Source organism: Mangifera indica, chromosome 19 (assembly GCF_011075055.1).
Source record: "Mangifera indica cultivar Alphonso chromosome 19, CATAS_Mindica_2.1, whole genome shotgun sequence".
Classification (NCBI taxonomy): domain Eukaryota; kingdom Viridiplantae; phylum Streptophyta; class Magnoliopsida; order Sapindales; family Anacardiaceae; genus Mangifera; species Mangifera indica.
Genome location: NC_058155.1, coordinates 8217536 through 8243696, shown reverse-complemented (window position 1 = coordinate 8243696; position 26161 = coordinate 8217536). Strand labels below are relative to the sequence as shown.

At 31.7% G+C, this 26161-nt stretch overlaps 1 protein-coding gene and 1 pseudogene across 1 annotated transcript; one reads left to right on the top strand and one right to left on the bottom strand.

Annotated features, from left to right (window-relative positions):
• Positions 1-1534: 1534 nt before the first annotated feature.
• On the top strand, positions 1535-14074 carry LOC123202889 (annotated as a pseudogene).
• A 491-nt stretch (positions 14075-14565) lies between these two features.
• On the bottom strand, positions 14566-18598 carry LOC123202888 (probable disease resistance protein At4g27220). Its single transcript, XM_044619042.1, has 3 exons — positions 15833-18598; positions 15266-15745; positions 14566-15090 (listed from the first exon to the last, which is right to left on the bottom strand). The coding sequence occupies exons 1-3, from the start codon at positions 18596-18598 to the stop codon at positions 14566-14568; spliced, it is 3771 nt and encodes a 1256-aa protein (XP_044474977.1).
• Positions 18599-26161: the final 7563 nt, after the last annotated feature.

Here is a 26161-nt window from a genome sequence, read left to right as displayed (position 1 = left end):
GGATTTGAAAATTTTAAATTATCCTCTTTCTATAAAAAGTGAGTGTACACTATATAATATAATTGAAGTATCAAAAAAATCCTTAAAATTTCACATAGTCCTTTATTAGATTTTACCATTTCTTAATTAATCATTTATATATTTACTTTCATTCAATTTTGACCTTTTTTATGTTATATCTCTAAGTTTACCATTGAATATCAATGATAATAAATCATTAAGTTATTAGATAATTTTAAATTATAAAAAAATAATACTTAATTATATGATGATATATTATTATTAATAGTAAAATTAATACATATTATAAATATACATAATATTATTCATATCTATTTCATATTTTTGCATTGTCTATGCTTGTTATCAACCAAGTGTAATTAACTGTATCCAAGAAGTGGATTCCAAACACAAAAGTGTAAACGTTAAATCTCTATTAATAATATTTTAATATTAAAATTTTGATTTTTAATAAAATAATTCTAAAATCGGTTATTAAAATTAAAGTTTTAATTATTTGATTGGATCGATCCGCTCTAAAAGAGGATCCAGTTCAAGTAAATTTTATTGTTAAAAAAATAATAAAAAAAATGCTCAAGTTTATTTGGAGCGTTGGTCACCAAAAATCCCATGGGCTTAGCCCTCCGGGGCTGTGGAAACCAGAGGAAGCAGCAGCCTTCATCGGCTGCAGTCCAAGCCAATAAAATAATTTCTATTTCTCCCTAAATAGTTTCTCTATTTCTCTTTTCACTTCTTAAGTTTTTCGGTCTTCATCTCTTTGCTTTCACAGGTAGTGCTCTTATTCTTGGAAGGAAGAAAAAGATGAAGTGAAGGAAGAAAGAGGGTGAAAGTGGTAAATTTAATATGTAAAAAGCTATTTTAAAATTTTGTTAATTAGTAGTAATATGATAATTTTGAAAAATAAAGTAATTATAAATAATATGAAAACTTAACTTTTTAACACAATGTTATGATATTTTATAACTGAGTTTATGTTTTGAATGACAGAATATGATTTATGAATTTAATTGTGGAAAAAAAGTAAATCACTACATAATTAATTGGTTTACACAATTTAAAGATTGTATAAGATAAACTATAATATTATTTCAAGGGTGAATTTTTTATTTATCAAATGCTATGATTATAATGTTGGTTAATAGAACTGAATTTTACTTGTTTAATATGATAGGTTCATTTTAAAAAATGATTTGGTTTAAACAAAATTTTCTTACTCAAAAACAAAAAAGAAAAACTCAAGCTTGTGCTCAGCCACATGATTCGACCAATGGCTTATTTAATATTTTCAGAAGCCGAGATTCCCAAATTTGTGCTCAGCCACATGTAAGTTTCTAAGCATATTCCAATTCATATCTAACCTATTGCAATTTAAGCCATCAATCCCACTCACCATCACAGTCAACAATTTGATCAAAAATTAAGTGACGGATAAAACTTTCTCCATCTAAATTAAAAAAAAAAAAAGAAAAAGAAAAAACTGCTCAAAAACTTCTTTCAGAAGTCCCACAAAGCGATGGAAGAAGATATCTCAATAATCCGAGGTGGCAAGAATTCAGAATCTGGGACCCGCAAGTTTGGTGCTACTCCCTCCAGACCGAGGGCGCATGTGAATGTCCAAGAAGACACTTGTGCCACCGAAGTGTCCATGCTTGTCCACGTGGCATACGATGGCAGGCCAAGTGCGATCGCGGGCTACACAATCCTCTCATCAGCAAATTTGCTTACTTCTCTCCCCCTCTCTCTCTCACACTGCGTACGGTTCAAACGCCATGAGCACTGTTGTTACTGCTGCTTTTCTGTCTATTCCAATCTCGCTGTGTAGACCATCCAAGATTAACACTAAAAAGTAGCCCTGGTCACGGTTCATGAACCGTCGGTTTTGGTTTGGAACCGCTGGTTCACAGTTCAAAAATATAAGGACCCTGAACCGAAACCATAACAGAACGGTTCGAAACCGCCGGTTCCGATTCATGGCCCCGGTTCAGAGCTGACGGTTTCGGTTCGAAACCGATATTGAACCGTCAATTCTAATACATGATCTTGATTTAATTTTTAAATTATTAATTACAATAATTGAAAATTAAAAGAAAGGCTTGGACTTAATTTTTCAGTTAAGCTTCCTACGTATCTTCTTGGGGTTTAGAAGAATCAAAGTCTACGTAGTTCTCTTACCTTTGCATATCTAATAGCTGACAGTACCCCCTTACCTTATCATTCATCTTCACTATCTTGAGTATTATTTCCCGTCGTCATCGAACTATCCGTAGTTAAATCAAGCGATTCTTCATTGAAGTCCACTTTCATTTCTTGTTGGCGTAATTCGGCTCTTGTCCAATCGTCCATGCATACTTGAGCTTCAATAGATTCGGGAGCCAAACTTGATCGTCTCTCATCCAATTTATTACCCCCTTGACTAAAAGCTTGTTCTACTACGACAGTTGATACTGGTGCTGCTAGAACTTGTTTAACAATAGCTGTTAATATTGGAAAAGTTGATACGTGTCGACTCCACCATTCTAAAACTGGAAAGTCTTTACCTATATTGCTGTCACCAAACTCAAAAATAGTAGTTAAATAAATATCAAGCTCCGAAGTGGAGCCTAATGTTTCTCTTGGTCTTTTGCCCCTTTGCATCATAATACGATCACCATAACTCATATTTTGGGTTGATGATGGGGCAATAGGTGATAGAGAGGAAGAAGAACCACCATAAATTAATGCATATTCAGCATAAATTTTTTTAATTAAATTCATAATATTAGTTATAGTTAATGGAATATTAACTTCATCTAATTGCAAACATTCATAATATAATGTCAAATAATCTGTGACACCATCTAATTTAAATCTAGGATAAAAAAACATGCAACAAGAAAAAGTTCTAGAATTATTTTATAGTAATTTAACCATTTTGTTTTCATTAAAGAAACAGTTTCTTGTAGAATAATATCTTGTTCGGCTTCTTGTAAAGCTCCAATAATATTAACAGCTTCATTTAAAAACAAATGAGAAGTGGGATAATAAACCCCACTTAAAGTATATGTTGCATTATTAAAATTTCTTAATACATTTAAAATTTTTTTACAAATATCCCAATGTTGGGGATATAATATAATTTGTGGCATATTTTGTGAAATAAATGAGTATAATAAATCCTTATAATCAAATGACTCGTTAAGTAATTCATATGTTGAATCCAACGAGTCGGCACGTCTTTAGGAAATCTTTTTGGTCTTTTATTATGTTGTTTACAAAATTTACCCCATTCTTTCATAGTTTGGGGATGTGTCCATAAATATGAAATTATTATTTTTATTAAACTAATAAAATTATTAAGACAATGTAAACCACCTTGTACACATAAATTTAATACATGACATGCACATCTAATATGAAAAAATCTATCACTTAAATTAGGTTTACAAATATCAATTAAATCATTTATTGAGACAATATTTGAACGTGCATTATCAAATGAAATTGAAAAAATTTTATAAAGTAATTTATATTCTTCTAATATTCCTTTAATTATTCTATAAATATTATCAGCCGTATGTCGTTCATCAAACACCCTAAATGATAAAATTCTTTTTTGTAATAGAAAATCGTCATCTATCCAATGACAAGTTATACCCATATAAGAGTGAACTTGCCAATGGTCACTCCAAATATCACTACATAGAGATACACGTCCACTAAAATTTGTAAAAAATTGAATTAACTCTTTTTTTTGTTTTTTTATATAAACTAAATAATGTTCTTTTTAATGTATTTCTTGAAATAGTTTTATGTGCAGGATTTAATGCAGTTTTACAATAATTATTAAAACCTAAATTTTCACCAAAACTAAATGCTAAATGATCTATTGCTACCATTTTTGTAAATTCTTCTTTACTTTTATTATCACTATATATAAATAAAGATTTGTGTGTAGAACCATACCCGGTTATTTGTGTTTGGCCTAGGCTTTGCCCCATTTTTTCTGGATGCTTTGACTCCAAGTGCCTTTTGAATGTCCCGTATCCACCTCCTTGTTTGAATTTGTAAATTTGCCTATAATAATTGCAAGCAACATCAAAATTACCATCTTCCTTTTGTATTTTCTTGAAATGAATTTTGAAAATATCGGATGTAGAAATTTTTTGAGATTGTTGTTCCATCTTCATCTGTTGTTGATGTTGTTGTTGTTACTCCACCTCTTCATATTGGTTTTCACTTTCTTGTGAATGAAAATCATCTATAAATTGATTTTCATTCACATTTGATATATGTGAATATTGACCAAATCTCCTATTACCGGAAGAATTTTCACTACTTGCCATTTTTTGATAATAAATAAAATTAATTATATAAATAAATTATATGATTAATTATAAAAGATAATAAATAAATAATAAATAAAATTAATTATAGAAATAAATTCTATAATTAATTATGAATTGTATAAAAAAATTGAAATTGAAATTAATAAAAAATTAAAAAAGAATTTAATTAAATTTAAGAAAATTTGATTGAATTGAAAGATTGAGAGAATATTAAGAGTTTAAAGAATGAGAATGAGAGTTTGAAGGATTGAGTGAGAGAGTAGAGATATTGAGATTTGAGAGAATAGAATTTGAAGGGGTATATATAGAAAAAAACTTTTTTGAAAAAAATTAAAAATAGGGGGGTGAATTGCAATTCTAAAGGTCCCCTGCAACTTCTCTGAAAATTGCAGGGGACCATTAGTCCCCTGCAAATTTTCCTTCAACGCCAACGGTTCCCTGCGCAGGGAACCGTTGGCTTTTTAAATAAAATTAAAAAAAAATTTAAAAAAATTCAAAAAAAATTCAAATTTTTTTCTGTTCAGCATAGTAAACCACCGGTTCATAAACCGGTGTGAACCGGCGGTTTCACGGTTCCAATTTATGTGAACCGGAACCGAACCGTAGAACCACGGTTTCGGTTCTGGTTCAGTCCGGTTCCGGGTCTGCCGGTTCCTGTTTTATCCGGGCCTGTTTCGGTCCGGTTCACGGGCCAAAACGGCCCGTGGCCAGGTCTACTAAAAAGGTTTTTACTTTTGTTTTTTTTATTGGTTTGTTTATATGGGTAGTTTTTTATTTTTGGAGAATAACTTTGTTTTGGTGGTTGATTTGTTAGTTGAATTTGCTGCTTGTTTGATGTGTTCGTCGTTAAAAAGATGTATAAGTGTTTTTATTTGTTTGTAGCTTTCTGGTAATTTTTTTTTTCATCTGGGTAGTTTGGAGAGGAACTTAGTTTGGGTGGTCAATATGATTCGAATTTGATTTGTTTATATGATAGGTTTATCTAGGTTGCTGCTAGATTTGTTGGAATATAGCTTGATCATAGTTTAATGCTGTCTTGATAGGTTTACTTGCTGCTTTTAATTGGTGGTTTATTGATATGGACCAAGGTTAAGCTTATTGAATTGTTGTTTCAATTGTGACTTAGAAGTGGCACAACATTTACAAAGTATAGATCCCTCCTTTTGCTCTTGCTTTTGTTCTAGTAAGTTATATGCATTATTGCAAGGCCTAAAAAAAAATGTGCTGCATATGTTTTTGAGCAAATCATGCATTTATCAAAAAGGGAAAGGAGCTTTTCATAATTCTGTTGGCTTAAAGTTTACCATAATAAGAGAAATCTGTATGTGGTTAAAGTTTATCAAAGAAAGCATGATAGGATTTAGAGGTTTGCTGATAGAAATCCTATGCAGTTACTGGAAATAACATTTTTGTTTACTCTTATTAAAATTGGCGTGGGTTTATAGGGTGTTCAAGGAGGCTTAGTAGATAAGAAAGAATGGATGGAGCACACTATTCAATGTGGAGGATCCAAGGTCTAAAGTCCCTCAATGTAAAGGAAAGTTTTTGGATGTGAACCAAGCGCTTGAAGTAGCTAGGTACGATATTTACTACAGTGATTGGAAGGCTCGACAAGATGTGCTCACAATTATGCTTCTCCATGAGAAGGTCTCTGCTATTCCTGGCTTTTCTTGACTAATTGAAGTTTTTCTAATACTGTTTGATTCTTAAGATTATGTAGGTATTATATTCTTTATCTTCATAAATTATGGATATGAGCTTTACACCTGAACGATATAGACAAACAAAGGCAGCACATTCTCAGAACTTGAAAAGAGAGATAGCTGGGCTGATTTTGTCTTCGCAGTATAATGAACATTTGGGAGTTCTGATTGCTTCCTTAAGATGATACGCACTTTTATCGACAATGATGTAGGTTGTTGAAGTTCTAAACCCTCTGACACATGATTACAAGTCCATTGGCACAATGAGGAAAGAACTTGCTGAGTTGCAAGAAGAACTATCTCTGGCTCATAATAAGGTCTGGAAAGTCAACAATTGCTGATATACCATGTGACTTAAATGTACTTAAACAATTTCTATTAATCTGAATTCTGTGACTTGGGTAGATTGAAATTCTTTCCGTTTTATTAATCAAACCCACATGTGGCAATTAAAGGCTAAAAAAACACCCAATATATTTGGAATTTATAACTGCCATGTCATAGCCAATTTTCCGTGAACAAAAACAGGTTCATCTATCTGAAGCAAGGGTTGCCACTGCTTTGGATAAACTAACTCGCATGGAAACATTGGTTAATGATAGGCTGTTACAAGATAGAAACACCTCAGAATCTGATCAAAGTTGCTCTTCTTCTTATACTTCTACGCAATCGCCGGATACCATTAAAGCAAAGTTGCCTCGGAAAAGCTTGAATGTCTTCGGTCGTTCAATCTTATCATCCCCAATTGAAAAACTTCTGGTATCCTGTTGCTTTCTCCTCCAATCTCAAGGATGATACTATGGTAAATCCTTCAAAATTATGATTTTAAGTGAAAGAAATACTTGATCTGCAAATTTCATGTCCTAAAACTACCAAGATTGTCTTCTAGTGAACTGAAGCAAGTTAAATAACTGCGGTTCCACTGTCTTTGTTTTATTTCATTAGTTATTTAATTTTTTTAATGGCTGTGTTACTTAGCTATCAAATATATTGATGCGCTTTAACAAATTTCATACTTGATGCTTTTGAGCGGGAGCAGGGTGGTTGTGATGTATCGTCCAAAACTTTTGCCTGTGGATATTCTTACATGTATCTTACCATCTCTGTTTCAGATTCCAACTGAATGCTTTGAGGAACCATGGGTTATCTTCCGTGGCAAAGATGGGAAACCTGGATGTGTCCAGGATACATGTGCACATAGAGTCTATAATGACTGATACGGGTAGAAAATGAATATTGCTTACTCTTGAAAAATGTTTTGCTAAAAAATATAAGGGTGGGAATACACGACAGGTGGAAAATGCGAGAAAATGCCATCTACAAGATTGCTTAATGTGAAGATAAAATCAGTCCCATGTTTTGAAAACGAGCGAATGACTTGGATTTGGCCTGGTGATGAGGCTCCAACTGCCAACCTTTCTTCTTTATTACCTCCTTCAGGATTTGAAATTCATGCTGAGGTATGCTTTGATGGAATTGAAATTGTTTCATATATTGTGGTTACAAGATTCACATCAATCATGCTTGCATGGGTTTTCTAAGAGTTTGTATCTTCTCTTATCTCTTACGTTCTTGAATGACAGATTGTTATGAAACTTCCAATTGAACACGGGCTACTCCAGGATAACCTTTTAGAACTAGCTCATGCTCCATTTACCCACTCTTCTACTTTGCCAAGGGATGGAGTGTTCCCAGGTTAGTTCTGTTAAATTTAAATTAAATGATCTTCAATTTGATTTTTAAATTGTTATAAAAAAGTTTATTCATTTGGAGATATATGCCCATATTTCTGAACTTACTTTCTTGCTTTTATGTAATCCATGGCATTGGATGCATTTTCAGCTTGGTGAACTTTTTAACACCCGCATCTGGCCCCCAAGGATACTGGGACCCTTTTCCAATGGATATGGAATTTCGACCTCCATGTATGGTGCTATCAACCGTTGGGATATCAAAACCTGGAAAATTGGAAGGACGGAGTAACAGATAGTGTTCAACACATCTTCATCATATTCACGTCTGCTTACCTTCATCAACGAAGAAAACAAGGTTGTTATATGGAATGTCTCTGGACTTCGCTTCTGTTTTAAAGCACATCCCCTTACTGCAATACTTGTGGAGGCATTTCGCAGAACAGGTAAAAACTTGCTTTTTGTGACCTATCCTGTCGCCCGGGGTTTTGGGTTGGTTTAGCAAGAATAAAACTCACCCACGTGTATCTGGATAGTGATTGACTAATTTCTTGATATGTGCTAAAAACAGGCGTTGAATGAGGGTCTAAGTCTAAAATCATTAATTATCAACAAAACGGAAGTGACAGGAAGGGGGAAGAAAAGAGACAGTGGTATTAACAAAGAAAGGGTTCCGAGAGACCGCAAATCGGACGACCCAGTTGGACAATTGAAAAGCAAGCACCATAGACGGTCCACAGCAGCCCTTTGCGCTTGTTGAACACTATTTTGATCAAAACGGAGACCATCCACAGAAGCAGAGTGGCCGAAATGAAGACACCAGCCTTGTTGTTATGACTTTGATTATAGCTCGTTCTTGCCATTTACAAACCTCTCCAATCTAACCAAAATTAAGAAAGGGAACACCTGATAGTTAATGGTGACTTTTATTCGAATCTGTTGGGATGGGGTCGTAGTAATGGTGAGAAGACGAGCGTCGGAAGATGGATTTATTTTTCCTGATTTTGACCTTTGGTCTGTTAGTCACCCGTAAAGTTATACCCACCCGTGAATTATGATGGATCCGACCCGAATGCATGAGTATCCGTTTTGATCCCGATCAAAATTATATTTCTTAAGAAAAGCATAACTCAAAAGATAATATTTGTTTATTCTTTTTTAGCAGCGAAAAGAGGCTCAGAGATAAAATTTATGTTTAATGTTTTCCGTTTTCGAAAAACAGTATTTGAAAATAATAACAGTAACTATGTGTTTATTATTATTTTTTATAATAAATATAAAATATTGTGGTATAATAGAAAATCATAATGTATAAATTTCATAGTTTTAAAAAATCAGATTGGATCAAAAAATATAAAATATTGTGGTATAATAGACAATCATAATATATAAATTTCATAGTTTTAAAAAATCGGATTAGATCAATAATCTAATCAGTTAAATTGTTAATTACTAATCAAATTGATTGAAGAATATATCAAATTAAGTGTGACTCGGTCAATATTAAAAATTGATTTTTTTTCAAAAATTCATTACAAAAACTTCAACTAAAATTTTATTTATTATATTTAAATATATATACCATCAAACTAAACTTGTATTAACGTTAAGTAAATCAAGTTATATAATTAATTATAAATTATACAAAATTTTTTTAATATTACTTTTAAATAGTTAACCGATTTAATAATTGATTAATTGATCTGATCATGGATTGAACCGGATTGTCATCTCCATTGGATCAACATTTGATCTAGGTCTAAATACATTGATAAAATTTTTTCTATATTTTATGTTTTTAATATCTTAGTAATGAGATTTTTGGTTGTTTTAATTGTATTACCACCTTCATATGGTATTAAAAAATTATTATGATAATCTTATTTTATTATAATTTTATCCGAATTTATTAATTTTTAGAATAAAAATACTTTAATTTTCACTTAATATAACAATAAACATGAAGAATATTTCAGAATAATTATACTAAAAAATATTTAAGTAAAAAATAATTTAGTATTATTTTATTAAGTCAAACAAAACACAACATTTTTTACATATATTTTTATCAAATATAATAATAATTTATACCCAATAATGTTTTAAATAATTTATTTTTATAATAATGTTTTAAATAATCATAATGTTTCACTTGCTAAATTTTGACCCAAATATCTACCTGAGCTGTTACTATTTGTTTAGGGTTTAAATGACTGATTTATCCTTTTTTGTATTGACTAAAATACCCTTATTAATTAATTTAGTTAAAAGCATTGATTTCAACTATTTAATTTAGTAATTGAATTTAAATTACTGATTTACCCTTAATAATGTAATGCCCAAATTATGCAAAGGAACTCAGCATTATGTTATTTTCTTAAATTCATTATCCCGAGTGATTTTTCAAACCAAGTGAGCAGAACAACAGGTGAAATAAGCTAACAAGAACATAACAGTAGCATGTAAAAGCTTCTGTGCATAATCTGCAGCTAAACGAACTCCATGTCCATCGCATATTGCAAAATGCGCACGTCGACAAATTAAAACATTATATATGTACTTATCTCAAACTGCCAGGAGAATCGGTGTAGGCATCTGCTATGAAGCGTCCTCCATAGTGTGACTCGACCCTCTATCTTCGACTGCATCAACTTCTATTTCAATAAACGATCCTGATTTTTCAACTTTTTCGATTGAAGTCGAAGTTACATTTGCGCTTGTGCTGCTGGCTCTGGCTTTCACTCATTCTGGAGTAGTGTTTTCGCTCAATGAAAGAAAAGGTGTATGCGAAATTTATTATTTTCTCGCGAAACAAATGGAGACGATGGGAAATGCGGTGTTTTGATGCAGCGGAATTGATTTTAATATGGACGGGAGTTAGAAAGGGCTTTGGATTTGGTAAGAAAGTTGGAGATTTGATTTTGATTCAGACATAAAAATTTTAAATTTTAAATTTTGAAAGTTAATAAGATTTGTATTATAATAATATACATTAAAAATTAGATTTTTATTATTTTATAAATTGTTTATTTCACCTCTAATTGTAATGCAAATCATAAATAATAACAGTTTATAGATGAATATTTAAATTTTTAAAAATTTAGTGAATAAAGCTTTGTCATTACATCAAACCTTTGGTGAGAATAAGTCTTTATAACCTATTTTTGATGATAAAAGATTTTTCAAACGAACCTCACTCTTAATCTATATAAAAAAAAAAAAATCTTACTTCCTTTGAGCAGGAAGTTGGTGTAGAGAGGCAGTGGGGGTATCATAAGATCACAGGTGAGCTCTCCGTTTCTTCTTGTTTTACTTTCAATTCCTCTTGCATGTGTCTATATATTCAGGCAAATGTAAAATTCTATTTATTTTTTATTACATTTTTATACTTAAGTTTATTTATGTATCTATATAGATATATTTATGTCAAAATACTTATCATGTTTAATTTTTAATTAATTTAATAATTAAATGTAATATTTCTTTGAATTCTTTTATTCACAAATTTGTATATAAATAAATATTTGAATATTTATATAATATAATGAAATTCATAACATCATAAAAATGTGCACAATTTGAAAATACATAACATGGACATGAATTGAAACATGACAATCACTAGTTCCTCGTCATGCATCATCTCAATTGACAGACTCGCTACTCCCCACTCCTCTCTTATTGACAAAATAACATAAAAGAATGTTTATGTGTGAAAACATTAAGTAGACAATTTCAGGTCTCCCAGTCTTCTTCGAAAAAAACATATCATCAGAAAGAATATTTTTACCACCTAGAGCCCTAACACACTCTTGGTGAACCAAGACAACATGAATTTTACTTCTCTTGATATTGAAGTCACATTTCCCATCAAATTTTTCTTATTAATCTTTGTTTGACTCATTGTTTCAACCACAATAATATATGTGTTCTCTTCTAAAAGCAAAGAAATCAAGATAACAAAGAAAACAAGAAATAACAGAATACCAAAAAAAGGAAATATATAAAATGGTTATGATACCATTTGTTGGTTTCTTTAAAGATCAATATATTCAGATTCCAGTAATTATAACACGCAAAAAATTATTAAAAGCATAAAGGAATATTGCACAAAGGATATTTACCTAGTTTGAATTTTTAAACAAAGTCTTACATCCAACACATAAGAGATCTTCTAATTGAATCTATTAAAAAAACAAAATATTATAACTTATAATATAAAAAAGGCCAAAGGACGTATTCCCACCCAAAGTATTCTATTTGCCTAAGTTTTTACCTTTTAATTTTAAAAATCTCAAACACCCACCCATATGCGGTTAAAATGAATGAAACCTTAATTCCTTAAAACTTAATATTCTTTTCCCCTCTAGGCTAAGTTTTGAAAAAATGACATTTCCTCCCCCAAGGCTTAGTTTTCAATCTCCAATGCTAAATTTGGCGATAAAGAGTTCGCGACACATAATCATACTCTGACGATCTCTCTCCCTTTCTCTAAAATTTCAATCGATGAAGATCTCATCTAACAAGATAAGATCTTCATTGGTTAGAGTTCTAAAGAAGGGAGAGAAACCATTGGAGTATGGTGATGCGTTGAAGATTTTTCATCGCCAACGATGGCACCAGATTTGGTGCCAAAAATTGAAAACCAAACCCTAGGGGGGGGGGGGGAATGCCTTTTTTCAAAAACTTGGCTTAGTAGAAAAAAACTTTTAGTTTTTAGGGTTTAAAAAGAGAAAAGAAATTAAATTTTAATTTATTTTTAATATTACATATAAAATAAGGATTTTACCTTTGAAACTAATATACTTAACCCCACATAAGTAAGTATTTGAGATTTTCATAGTTAATGGTAGATATTTAGGAAAACAAAATACTTTGGGTGGGAATAAATCCTTTGGCCTATAAAAAAACATAAAGTTTTCTCACAATACAACAAAACCTAGCAGAGAAGAATAAATAAACAATTGGTAGAATTCTATCTTGTTGAAATTTTAGTGCAAAATTTACTGAATAGAACAACATTAACAATATAATAACAAGAATCAAAACACAACAATATTTATTTGGTTCAGATTTTGTAAATGAAATTTTACATTCAAGACAGAGGTATTTCTCTAGTCGATCAACTAATATAATGTCTAAGTATGAAGTTTATATAATAGGTTATCTAAATTAACTAGATTAATAAACCATTAACCTTAATATAGAAGGAACCAGTACAAAGAAGCCAAAAATTTCTCACTAGATAAATTATAATCAACAAACTAAGAAATCAAAAAAAACCCTAACACGCCTTAGAGAAACGACTAAACTTAAAAGAGAAGAACTTATCAAATGCACAAAAAAGCAAAATAACTATGGTAAAACATTACTTTTATATGTTTGGTTAAAAATATCATAGTTGAGAATACCCATGACTTATTCATAATATTACAAGACAGCAAATAAAACTAAAAAGATTGATTTACCCTCAAATTGTTTAAGACAATACACTTAACATATCAAATTCCACTCATTTAAATAACTCTAGTTTTTTTATACTCAAGGCTAGAAAAATATCTAAGCCATCAAATGACTATTTTTGACCCTACCAGGAAATGAAATATCAACCTCGCTTTAATGAATTGTGATTATGCCCTTCAAGTAAAAGTTTAAGACACACAAATCCCACACATGTGTTGGATAGTGGAATTAAGGTCACCCTTCCAAATATATTCTGCATCAATAATCTTTGTTAGTTGTACCTTCTTTAGTTGTGGTGTGCTTAAACCTCCATGAGAAAAAATCTTCAAATTGGGGCATTGACTCACAATCACTTGTTCTAAGCATGGGAATTGGAAAAAGTAATTGGCAGAGCAAAAGCATGTGAGACTTTTCAAACAATGAAGCTCTAACATTTCCAGTTGGTTGAAAACAATCTTTTCTTTTGTGGTCTCTGTCTCAGACTCAGTTGCTATAACCTCTGTTACCAAGTCACATTCTCTGATTTTGATTGTTGTGATTTGGACAAGAGTTCTTGCTGCTGAGCATGCTAGTATATTTGCCAATCCGTTACAACGTTCAACTTCCAAATGCTTTATATTTTTGAAGCAAATGTATGAGGATGACATCAAAGATGTTAAACGATGACATTCATCTACTATCAAAGTTTGAAGATTTTGGAGAAACGTTTTTATCTGAGAATTTTGTTTCCTTGTACATCCTTCATATGGGAGTAGTTCTTGGAATGTACAATCACATAGATAGAGTACTTCCAAATTGTGCAATTTTTGAAGGAGACAAAACTGAAATCCTATTGAATAATCATTCAAGCTTTGCAGTCCAAGAAATTTAAGTTTCCCAAAGCTCCTAGCTGGAATACGGTCGAGACATGAGAATGTTTCGTTATCGGCATTTAAACCCAACATTTCCAAATTGGGTATGACCTGAAAATCAATGAACAAGTAAATACAAGTGACCAACCAGTAGCAGTCTGTTTCATTAGTTACTTTAAATGAAATCATAAGCGCATGAAATTAACAATTTGAAAAGCTGTGAAATGAAAAAATATGAGGCAAAAAATCATATCTACTTTTAAAGAAGAAAGGTGACACCTCTACCCATTTATCTTTTTTTAATTAATTGTATATATGTTTTAAATAAATATAATTTGTGATTTGACTGTAAACATGACAAATTGCCACTCTATTAATAATTAACAAAGACAAATTATTTTTCATTGAAACATGACAAAATTTAGCTGGACTGGTTTAAAGAGAAAAGAAAAAACTGAAACAAATTAAACTTAAATGACTATGCTGCAGTTTTTAGGGGCAACATGAGAAGTCATACCTTTTCAAACCAAAATAGGGCAGGTTGGCTCTCTCCCTTTAAAGCATATACTTTTATCTTCTTACAACCGTACACAAGTAATTCCTTAAGCATTGGCCACTCTGCTGTATAGGATCCCATGTAGAAATATTTGAGCTCTGGTAACCCGGAAAGTTTAAGCCACGTTAATTGAGGAAACAAAAATCTTGGAGTCCCATCTACTTCCTGCTTGCCAACAATTTCCTCCAAACCGCAAGAGCGTAGCGTGAGCTGTTTGAGTTGCAAAAGACTAGTAGCTATGGAAACTGGAAACAGACTTTTTATATTCCAACAGTTGTCAACAGTTAATGTTTCTAAATTCTGAAAGGTAAGAAGTCCTTGAGTACTATTAGATGGAACAATAGTCATCAAATTTTCACAGAATTCAACTCTCACTTCTTTTAATTTGCAAAAGGAGTCTCCATGGAGTTGATTGTGCCAGATCAGTTGCAAGTTATCCAAGCGTAAGAGTATCAGCTTCTCCAAGCTTGGCAAATCAGCCTACAAAAAAAGCAACTAATCTAATAATAATTATACTGATAATGATAATTACAATTGTAGTTTTAAGACAATTATTGGTAATTAAATGCATATAATGGCCACACTAATAGATATAAAGAATGTTAAAAGTTTGACATTGACAAGCCACGAAAATTTCAATAAGGAATTAGTTCACCTTGTCATCAAACAGGGGCCCTATATTAGTAGTAAGAATGTTCTCCAAGCTCATCCCTACACTAGAAGAATTGGGGGAAAATGTCTTTAAACTAGAGCAACTTTCAATGTGAAGTTCATTCAAGGAAGGGAATTTCACTGGATTTCCAATACCAAATCTTGTGAGTTTTGGAAGCCCTTGTAGCTTCAAGTACAATAGTTTAGGAAATTTCATTTGAAGTATCTTCTCTGTTCCTTCCAATCCTTCTGACTCAAAAATTACTGCTTCCATCGACTTACAGTTGCATATCACAAGCTTTTGGAGTTGCACAAAACTTTTGACCATAAAAGATGAAAACAGAAACTTCAAACTGTTACACTCTTCCACTGTTAAGCTTTTTAAGCACTGAATATAGGAAGACACTGGCTGGAGTAGATTATCCCATATGTTCTCAATCTTAATTGAGGACAGTTTCAAGTTCTCCAATCTTGGTAACACAACCTGTAGACACAAATATTATTCCTCCATAAACAACTTATATATTAAAATAAAATAAGTGAAAAATAAAAAAGACAGAGAGATACATACCTCCAAGCCAAAACTTATGAACCGCAGTAGGCCTTGTAGTACTACGGAGTGCAATTGTTTAAACTCAATCTTAATAACTTTTTTGTTTTCATCAGCATGTTCTTCACTTTCTTCACCAAAAATCTCCTTTAGCATCTTGCAATTAGTTACATCGATTTCTTCAAGCAGCGACATGTTTTTGGCCATGGAGGATGAGAAGAGATACCTCAACTTGTCACAATCAGCTACTTTTATTATTCTTAATTGGCTGAAAGACTTTGCATTATCCAGGCCGCAACATATCTTCTCCATATCACTTAGATTAATAAGAAACATTGACTCTAAGATTGGAAAGGCATCATTAGGATGAGTGTACTCCATTGAGTTGACAATATACAAAATTTCAGAACTATTTTGTACCGAGAGATGCTTTAATTCGGGGAAACCTTCTCTTTCAAGTTCCCAAGGCATATCCTTAACACCATCCACCTGATCTAGGTAGAGGTATTTTGCTTTCTCCATCAAAATTTCGATCCCATGCCTCATATGAGGCCTTCCATTGAACTTCAGCTTCAATGTTCTCGAGGTTTCATATGCATAAGACCAGTCCCATACATCTCCAATATGTACTTCATACTTTTCTAAGTTCACCGGAATAAAGTCTTGTTGTATCATTTGCACATTTGGGATATGTATCCATAAAGTGTTCAATTGAGGCAATGCCTTCAACTCTGCAAGACTAGCGTTATTTTGTCCTTCAACTTCCCATCGATCAAAGCTATTATTTATATATAGATCTTCCAATTGAGACAAGCTGGCTATGACATTTGGTGGGATTACTTTAAGCTTTGGACAATTGCTCAATTGTAATAACTTAAGTCCCGTCAGATGTTTAAATCTTTCAGGCAACTGTTCAAAATCACAACTTAGAAATTCAAGAGTCTCTAATTTCCTTAGCTCTCCCATAATTGTAATATCCCCCAAAGAGCACTTCCAGAAACACAATCCTTTAAGGTTTGTTAGGGAAACAAATGACGGTGGTGGAGGTAATAAATGAACTCCTTTCAATTCTAGTACTTTGAGTTCCTTCATTCCTTCGAAAAAGTGGTCTGAGATTTGTAAACAAAAATCTTTTACAGTATAATAACTAAATAACTGTAGTTTTGGAAACTCTACCCATTCGGGAAGCTCATGAATGTTTGTATAAGACAGAGAAATTGCAATCGAGTCTTTGTACATTCCCCCCATCGACACCTTTTTAATGCCCTTGACATCCCTAATATCAAACATACATTTCTCTTTGGCAATTGATGCAACAACAGTATGAATGACATCATGCATTTTGACTATCTCCTTATCGATACCTTTCAACAACAAACATGAGTCTCGGAGATAATCAATCAGCGAATTCATTCTATTGCTTCCATCATTAATTGAGTAAACATTTTCAAACAAACCCAACCCCATACATCTTGAAAGGAAGTGAGAGACATGTGTATCATTATATAGAGCACAAAGTAGAAGTAGTGATTTGGCTTCTTCACTGTTCAACAATTTGTAACTCAATTCAATAGTTGAGTATAAAGTGTTATCCATTTCTGGAACGCATCTATGATTATAACTTTTTAACTGATGTAGGGTATCCTTCCAGACATAATCACTTTTTCCTTTCAAAGCATTTGCAATTGCTGTAATCGCAAGTGGCAACCCTGCACATTTTTCTACTATTTCCGCTGCTATACTGTGTTTTTCTGATAAATCACCAACAATTTTCCCAAACAAACTCCTTGCATCATTAGTGGCTAAAGGCTCAACCGATATATTCTTTTGAGTTTTCATTTGATTTAAGACAGCTAACGTTCTAGTTGTTAACAATATTGCGCACCGCTCTTGCTCATCATTGCTTTCTTTCCTGTGTTCCGTCATGCTACCTTTATTATCATAGCTTAAAGGAATTCCAACATCCTTCAGGTCAAGCTTCTTCCAGATATTATCTACTATTACAAGGATTCTCTTGGACTTCTTCAACCTGTGATGTAATTGATCAGCTCTTCCAAACGGACTCTCCTGGTCCCTAAATACCATGCCCAATTGACCAGCAATGTCGGCTTGAATTTTTTTAAGATCCGGAGTTTGCGTTACCTCAGCAATCACCACCTCATCAAATAACTTATCTTCCTTGGCCTTCCAAGCAACTTTTTTGACCAGTGTGGTTTTTCCCACACCACCCATCCCGTGCACTCCAATCATATTAACAGTAGAATCTTTCAATGCATCCATAATTTCCTGGAAATTTGACTCTCTTGAGTCAAAGTTTTCGTACTCCTTACCAATGAATATGGATTCCGTCCTCCGTAGAAGGGGTGGGTGCGAAATTCTACTGAATTTTCCTTTTTCCAAGACCTTGGCACCTGCCTCCGCGACCTCCTCTGCTTCTTTGCTGAGCCTGTAACGTTTAATCAAATCAGGACATAACCCTTTGAAACAGCGCTTCTTTGCTTTATCTTCATCATCAACGAGCTTTGCTACCCATTCCATGAACTCTTCCACACTCTTCAGCCACTCGGTAACTTCATTATAAATCTGTTCACCTTGTCTTTCAGCCATTTCTACATCTTCTTTCACATCTTCTCTTCTAATTTCAAGCTCCTTAACTTGCTCCTTCAGCTTCTTCATGTAGCTCCGGTACTTAAACACATAGTTAATCCGCCGAGAACCGAATTCACACACTGTCTCTGTAACTCTCTCTGCTGCTGTTTCCAAAGCAGCAGTAGCCAGTTCAGCCATTACGTATTTCTTGCAATTTACTTTTTATCTTTTCCTTCTTTTTGGTTTAAAGAAGTAAAGCCACTGACAAACTCTGAATGAACAAAATCTAACAACTAGAGAACTACAGGAGTAATTGTTGGATAATTAAAGCTAGAAATATGAGAAACTATAAGATCAAAACGTAATTTAGGAGAAGGTTTATTTTTTTAGCAATAAGATAAAAAATGGTTTTTTTTTTTTTTGTGTTTTGGATTTTTTTTTTTTGGGGTTTAAAGCTGAATATATAAAAGAAAAAGCTCTAAGGAAACAGTGAAGAAAAAGGAAAAATAAAGACAACAAAGAACTGCAGGAGAGTAATTTTTGGATAATTAAGACGAGGGAAAAAGGCTTTTTATGTTTGTTTGTTTTTTAATTTTTTGGGGGGAAGGGGGTGGGTGGTGGGGTTTAAAGAAGTAACTCTTGCTAGGCAAATATAAAAGGGAAAAAGCTGAATGATAAAACATCCAGCTTCAAGCAAACAGATAAACGATAGAAACAGGAGGAATAAAAATCAAAGCAAAACTAATAAAATACCAGAAAATTAATAATATTGAAACAGCAGAAAATTAAGAGGCTGAAAATGAAAACAATAGAGAGTGATTATGGAAGGCTTAGAACAAGTGCACCTGAATCGCTATCTTCCTAGACTTGTTTTGGCGAACTAGAGAGCTGTAATGGCTTTTTCTTCTGTTTGAGGAAGATTGACCCAACAATTATTAAAGTGTTTGACTGCAAACGAGAAAGAAAGCGTGTGTTCCCCACTAAGCTCAATCATTTTGTCGCCCTCCATAATGCGAAGAAAGCTTGCGATCCCCACTAAGCTCAATCATGTTGACGCTCTCAATAATGCGATATCTGTGCATAGAACAAATTAAAGAGTCAAAGAATAGACCAAATTGATATTCAAAATACTTACTCTACGTTCACAATGTATCAATAAAACAATATTTACACATTGCAATGTCCGTTGGTACATGCAGAGACTATAATAATAATTTATCATAGTATTTTTCTCATAAAAAGCCCCCTATTTTGCTGTCTACCGACTGCACCCCTTGTCATTGCCTGGTAACTTTTGCTAATTCTATTTTTTTTATTTTTATTAAAAATAAAATAATAATAATAATTTAATAAATTTATGTTCAATATTTACACTTCCACAACTTTATCTTTCAAAATGCAATTAACATCATCTAAAAAAATAGATTTCAGGTATAAAAGAACAAATATTCAAAGTCTATTAAAGTCTTGATTTAGATTATACAATGATTGTGTATTGATTATTAGAAGTGGAATTTTATCTGTTTAATGTAGTCAATCCACCCCTTAAAAACCTGACTTTGGAATTGGCAATAGTGGCCAAGGTAATAAAACAAATTCTGTTGCTTCCTATATAGTTTTTCTGTTTCTGTTTTCACTTCTTAAGCTTTTGATCTTAATCCCTTCGCTTTCACAGGCAGTGTACTCCCTCCGTGAATGATTATTTTTGCAGAATTTTTTTCTGGAAAAAATAGAAAAAAAAAAGCTGTTCTTGGTTCAATCTTGTTACTTCATTTCTGGGTGTTAATTTCTTTTTGCATTCTGATAAGTCTTGGTTCATGTTTTTGTTTAAGTAGTTCTTCCGGATTCTTATAGTTTGATGCAAGATTGTTTCATTTTTTCGTTTCAGCTGCTTTTGTGTGGAAAATTCATTTAAGAAAAAAACAAACCATTTCAAGGATAAAATATTTAAAAAAATTTTAATTAGTTAAACCCTTATTTCCATGACCACTCCCATTCAAACTCATAACCTTAAAACTCTTTCAACAGAAGTCCAAACTCATCGGAAGCATCATTCATCCAAATCCATACCCATCAAAACCATTTGTAAGGAAAAAGAGAACGAAAGTGAGAGAAGAAAAAAAAAAAAGTAAAAGTGACAAATTTAATATGCAAAAAACTATATTAGAATTTTGTTAATTTGGAGTGATATATTAATTTTGAGAAATAAAGTAGTTAGTGTAATATAATAATTTAACATTTTAACAAAATATTATGATTTATTTTTAAATGAGATTATGTTTTGGTTGTGATTTATGTATTTAATAGTGGGAAAAAGTTTTTAAGTAAATCAGTATTTATATAAATTAAGAGTAGTATTATATACATAAACAATATGTATGATTTTGTATATAAACAATAACGTATCATTATATGATTAAATAATTTTAAATTAAAGTTAAAGTAACACTTATATATATAGTGATATATCATTGTTTGTGTATAAAGTTATACATATAATTTTATTAATAAATTAAATGTAGTACATGTTGATGCGATTTCTTGTCATCAACTAATGTACACTATTTAGATTATTGCATAAAATAGGCCATGATAACAATGATTAGAAGCTTGAAAAGAGTCGGATAAACCTATTATAGACGTTTGAAAATTCTTAGAGAAGTTTGTGTGTGTAAATAGAGTTAAGAAGAAAGATTGAGACAAATATTTTTTTCCTTTGCTTGGCTTGATGGTTAGAATATCTACATTGAAATATTCACACTAGTTTGTTGTTTTGTACAAGAATAATACAATGGTTCTGTAACATCCCCCTAAAAGTACTATCCATTGAAAGAGAAATATTACACATTAATATCTGGAGCGTCTATTTTTTTCTTTTAAAATACTTTAAAATAAACGCATCACTAAAAGTGTTTAGAAAGTATTTTAAGAAAACTGAAAATCTAGAAGCGAACAAAAGATGTATATACTCATATGAAAACTCATCTAAAAGTGTCTGAAAGTAGGGAGTAATCATATATGACTGTACAATCATATCAAAAAGTCAAAAGTCGACAAGAACATGTCACTGTATGCATGTAATATAACCAGAGATAACCTGCTCCAGCCGAATCTACCTACGTTGACCTGACCCTGCCTCGCAGCTACTTCGATCACCTATACCTGCAATCAGGAAAGAAAAGGAAGTGAGTGATAAGAACATTCAGTAAAAGGAAAGAATTAAGTAAACTATTTTCTTCCTGTTCTAACTCACTCTTGGGAACTCAACCTTACTCATGACCCCCATAAGAAATCGAAGGGATAATCTAGTTCATGCTTTACTATTTGGGTCACACTTTGTCCCATCTGATGTCTATTTGATATTTTCTAGAAGCTAACTATAGAGATTTGACACTTTTCTAAGCTTGAGCTCTCTTTCTTTCTTTCATTACACCATTTCTGAATCTGAATTAAGTTTTACTACGAGCAGACCCTACTGGGGGTCTATGTCTTACTATGAACATGTCTTACTGCAGACGTGCCCTACTGCAGACGGTGTAGTGTAAAGTGTCCCCTCATAGTTCATAGCATGCATGCGAGTCTTATATCTTACTGATTTTGTTTTCATCTAAATTTATTCATAACTCACTAGATATTACTCTTAAGACGACCCCTGAATCTTGAGCCCTAAATTCCTTTTGTTGCTTTTCTTTCTTTTCTTCTTCTTTTCTTTTTCTCTCATTTCTTTTCCTTTCCAAAACTGTGAAATATTGTTCACAACCCTATTCATTTGACAGGGCAGCCCTCTTTTTTATACAATTTCACAGTCCAAATGGTTTCTAATTCATACAAGCTGTATATCGTTGAAAAGAGTATTCAAAGAGCTTTTCAACAGGTTACAATAGCACTCATAATTCATTAGATAAGGCAGTCAAAACATAAGATGAATTCAGTGGCAAAAACTGTCTCTTCTGTTTATTTGGTAAAGTAGTCCTTATAGTTTATATAATATTTAACAGTCCAAATGATCCTCAATTCATACAAGCTATATATCATTGAAAAAAGGATTCAAAGAACTTTACAACAAGCTATAATAGCACTCATAATTCAAAACGTGAGATGAAATCAGTGGCAAAACTACCTCCTCTGTTTATTTAGTAAAACAGTCATTATGGTTCATACAATATTTAACAGTTCAAATGATCCTCAATTCATACAAGTTATATATCATTGGAAAGAGAATTCCAAGAGCTTTCCAATAAGATATAATATCACTCATAATTCATCAGGTAAGGTAGCCAAAATGAGGGACAAATCAGTGGTAAAATTGTAAATATTATGTAACTTTCTGTCATGAACAAAATCATACACATAGACATCCCAAATGGCAAAACAACATTTCTCAGCTTCAAAATCATCATTTATAACATAGATCCAAGGAACCAAAAGCCTAAAACATGCAATATATCAAGGATGATACCCCTTACCTTGTTTCAAGTCAAATCTTTACAAGTTGACTTCTTTCTCTTTGTTTTGTTTCCTTTAACACCAAAATTACTTTAAATCAACACCAAAACATACTAACATATTCATATAACATGTATCCAATATATATATAAGCATAGGAAAAGGGAAAAAGAAAGAGATCTTTTGGTTACCAAGCTCCAAAAGTGTTTCCTCTTCTTTTCTTTCCTTACTCTTCTTTCAAACTCTTCCAAGCATCTAATTTCCTTCTAAAAAATGAAGAAAACAAGCATGAAGGGGCTGATTTTTCTGGAAGGGCAAAGGAAATGATGGAAAAATGGTATGAGATGCCTTTTTTGACTTTTCTCTCTATATATCTAAGTTTTATCTCTTTTTTTTTTTTTGTTTTCTATATATATATATATATATATATATATATATATATATATATATATATATATATATATATATATATATATATATATATATATATATATATATCTATATCTAAAAACACACACATATATGTTAATACATATATCTATATTTAAAATTGAAAATATCTCCAAACAGGGTCAAAAAACATAAATACCTCTGAAACGTACCTGAGGATATTACAGGTTCCTTCTCTTCTTATGCACTTTTTTCATTTTTCTCCCTCTCTCTCTTTCCTCTATGTACATAATTTTGGAGGGAAGGGGCCTCCCTCCCCCAACCCACACCCCCCCCCCCTCCCCCCGATTCTTCCTTTCTTCAAAATTAAACCATAATTTTGAATTTAAATGAATTGTTTATACATATATTAACTATATTTTCACTTATGTGTTGTTAGAGGTGTCGATGGGTCGAGTCAGGCTGGCTCTGGCTCAGGCTCATCGAGCTAATGGGTCAGGTCGGACTCAAAACTCAAACAGTAATGGGCTTTCAGGTCGGGTCAACCCATTAATATATAAAGGCTCAACCCATATAAAAATGGGTCGGGCCGGGCTTTAAATATTTAAAAAAATTATTTAAAATTTTTAAACACAAATTATTTTTCAAATTATAAAACATAAATAAATATATACTATGATAATATTCAAATGGATTGAATTCATTTGATGTTTGATCCATTTATAATATTTTGTAATGATAAAATTAAAATAAAAATAAAATTATAAATACAAAAAATTATTATTTATGAATTCAGATATTTTTTGAAAGATAATTGATGAGAGAAAATGAGATTAAAAATATAATGAAATAATTGAGATTGAGAGATTTGTAAATGAAAGTGAAAATGAAGAAAAATTGAATAGGTTCATATAAAAATAAATAAATTAATTAAAATTTTTTTTTTTTAAAATGAAGGCCAAGGCTTCTACTACAAGACAGAAGTCTTGCTTCCCTTTGCCTAACAAGGCTTCTGCCGCAACGCAGAAGGATACACAAGGCAGAAGCCTTGCTTCTGCCAGTAAAAATTTTAAAAAAAATATTTTTAAACAGTATCGCCCCGGGCCAACCCATGAGCTTAATATTAAAGCATGAGGCCCAGCCCAATAGGCCTATGGGCTTAGCCCGACACGCTACAGTATCGAGCCGGGCTTTCTCGTGTCAAGCCTTTATTCGACCCGGCCCAATTGACGTGTCTATATGTTGTTAACATCTTTATTGAGAGACTTTTGTGACGTAAGATGCTTATATTTACGATATTCTCATTAATTTGTGATTTTGTACAAGAATATTACAATTGTTCCTACAGATGTCAACAGGTCATGCCTAGGCCCACTACAGTGCAACACTAGTAGGTTGGACCAACCTACTAGCAGATGAAGGGTCACAACATCGCTCAATGCTAATTGGACCGAATTGTGTTGAACCCTTGACATGCCGGTCTCAATGCTTTTGGTGGGCAATTCATAAAAATAAAATTTTCTATTTTCAAAATATGTAAAATTAATTGTATATTTCTATTATTTACATTCGTATTCAAATTAAATAAAACTTTATATTACATAAAAAAAAGGTTTTAACAAGAGGAAAATTTTTTCTATTTCTGTCGTTAATATATTTAACGATGGTCAATGATGAGATTTTTCTCATTGTTAAAACATTTTAACAACAAGAAATATACTTTTAACGACTATTTTCTCATCATTAAAGTCATAAATTTCTTTGATTTTAACAAGTAAATAAATAATTGATCACTAAAATCATAAAAAAATATTTATAACGACGAGATATAATCCTTTTGTTATTAGTACTCTCGCTAAAGTTAATATTTTTTTGTAGTACTAGAGTTTTACTAAAAAGACCTCACCTATGATTGAGATAAGAGCAATACTATATACACACTTTTAGTGCACAAATTAGATACATAAATAATGTGTCATAATATATACATTTTATCTTTAATTCAAAATCATTCAATTATATGATATTACATAATATGTGTGCATAAATTATCTACACCATTGTTACATCATATAAAAAAAAAATCAAACATAATATATAACATTAATTATAAAATTTTAAAGTATCAAAAAATCCATGTTTCTTTTTTTTTTTTTAAAAATTACCTTCAGTATCACGTTCTTTATCAATTTCTTCGTATTTAATATGAAAAAAATGTTCATAGTATTGAAACAATTAATGTATTTGACTGCAAACGAGAAAGAAAGCGTGTACTCCCCACTAAACTCAATCATGTTTCAATAATGCAACTTTTCATCACCAATTGACGTAGGCAATTTTGAGCCTCGTATAAATTAAACTAAAGTAACATTGATTTTTAATCTGAGTAGACTCTGATCATGTCTATTGATGTGTAATATCTATAAAAAGGACAAGTTAAAGAGCTAAAAAATGAGGCCAAATTTTTTAACAATATTTATCAATAAAATAATATTTATATATTGGTCAAAAGACTTGTTCCCCTCTAAGATATAGTGAAATCCTAAGATGATTATCTCTAACATTTGAAAATTCAAATACCTACCTATAAAGAAAATTCTGTTAAAAAACTCAGTTAAAGTTAATGATAAAAACGTTATTTAACAAAAATATTTTAAAAAATAAAATTCATTATATTTTCCCTCATAAGTTTTAAAAACTAATAACTTTACTCTTATTGAAAGTTTTCAAACTATAAAAAGTAGCATCCCCCCACCAAACTTAGGGTTTTTTCCTTCCCATTTCGACCACCAACAATGATACTTTTAACCTTAATTGTAGAGAAAAGTTTGACCATCTTTGCCTAAGCCACGACATCGTTTGGACTCGTCTAGATGACGTCGTCATCATCCAGATGAAACGTAATCTAGATGACACATATTGACG

Excerpts from the sequence above, each read along its gene's own strand:
- LOC123202888 (XM_044619042.1), bottom strand. The coding sequence starts at position 18,598 with ATGGCTGAACTGGCTACTGCTGCTTTGGAAACAGCAGCAGAGAGAGTT. Across the intron at positions 15,746-15,832 it reads TCATAAGTTTTGGCTTGGAG|GTTGTGTTACCAAGATTGGA; the intron begins GTATGTATCTCT and ends TTGTGTCTACAG. Across the intron at positions 15,091-15,265 it reads GGCCCCTGTTTGATGACAAG|GCTGATTTGCCAAGCTTGGA; the intron begins GTGAACTAATTC and ends CTTTTTTTGTAG.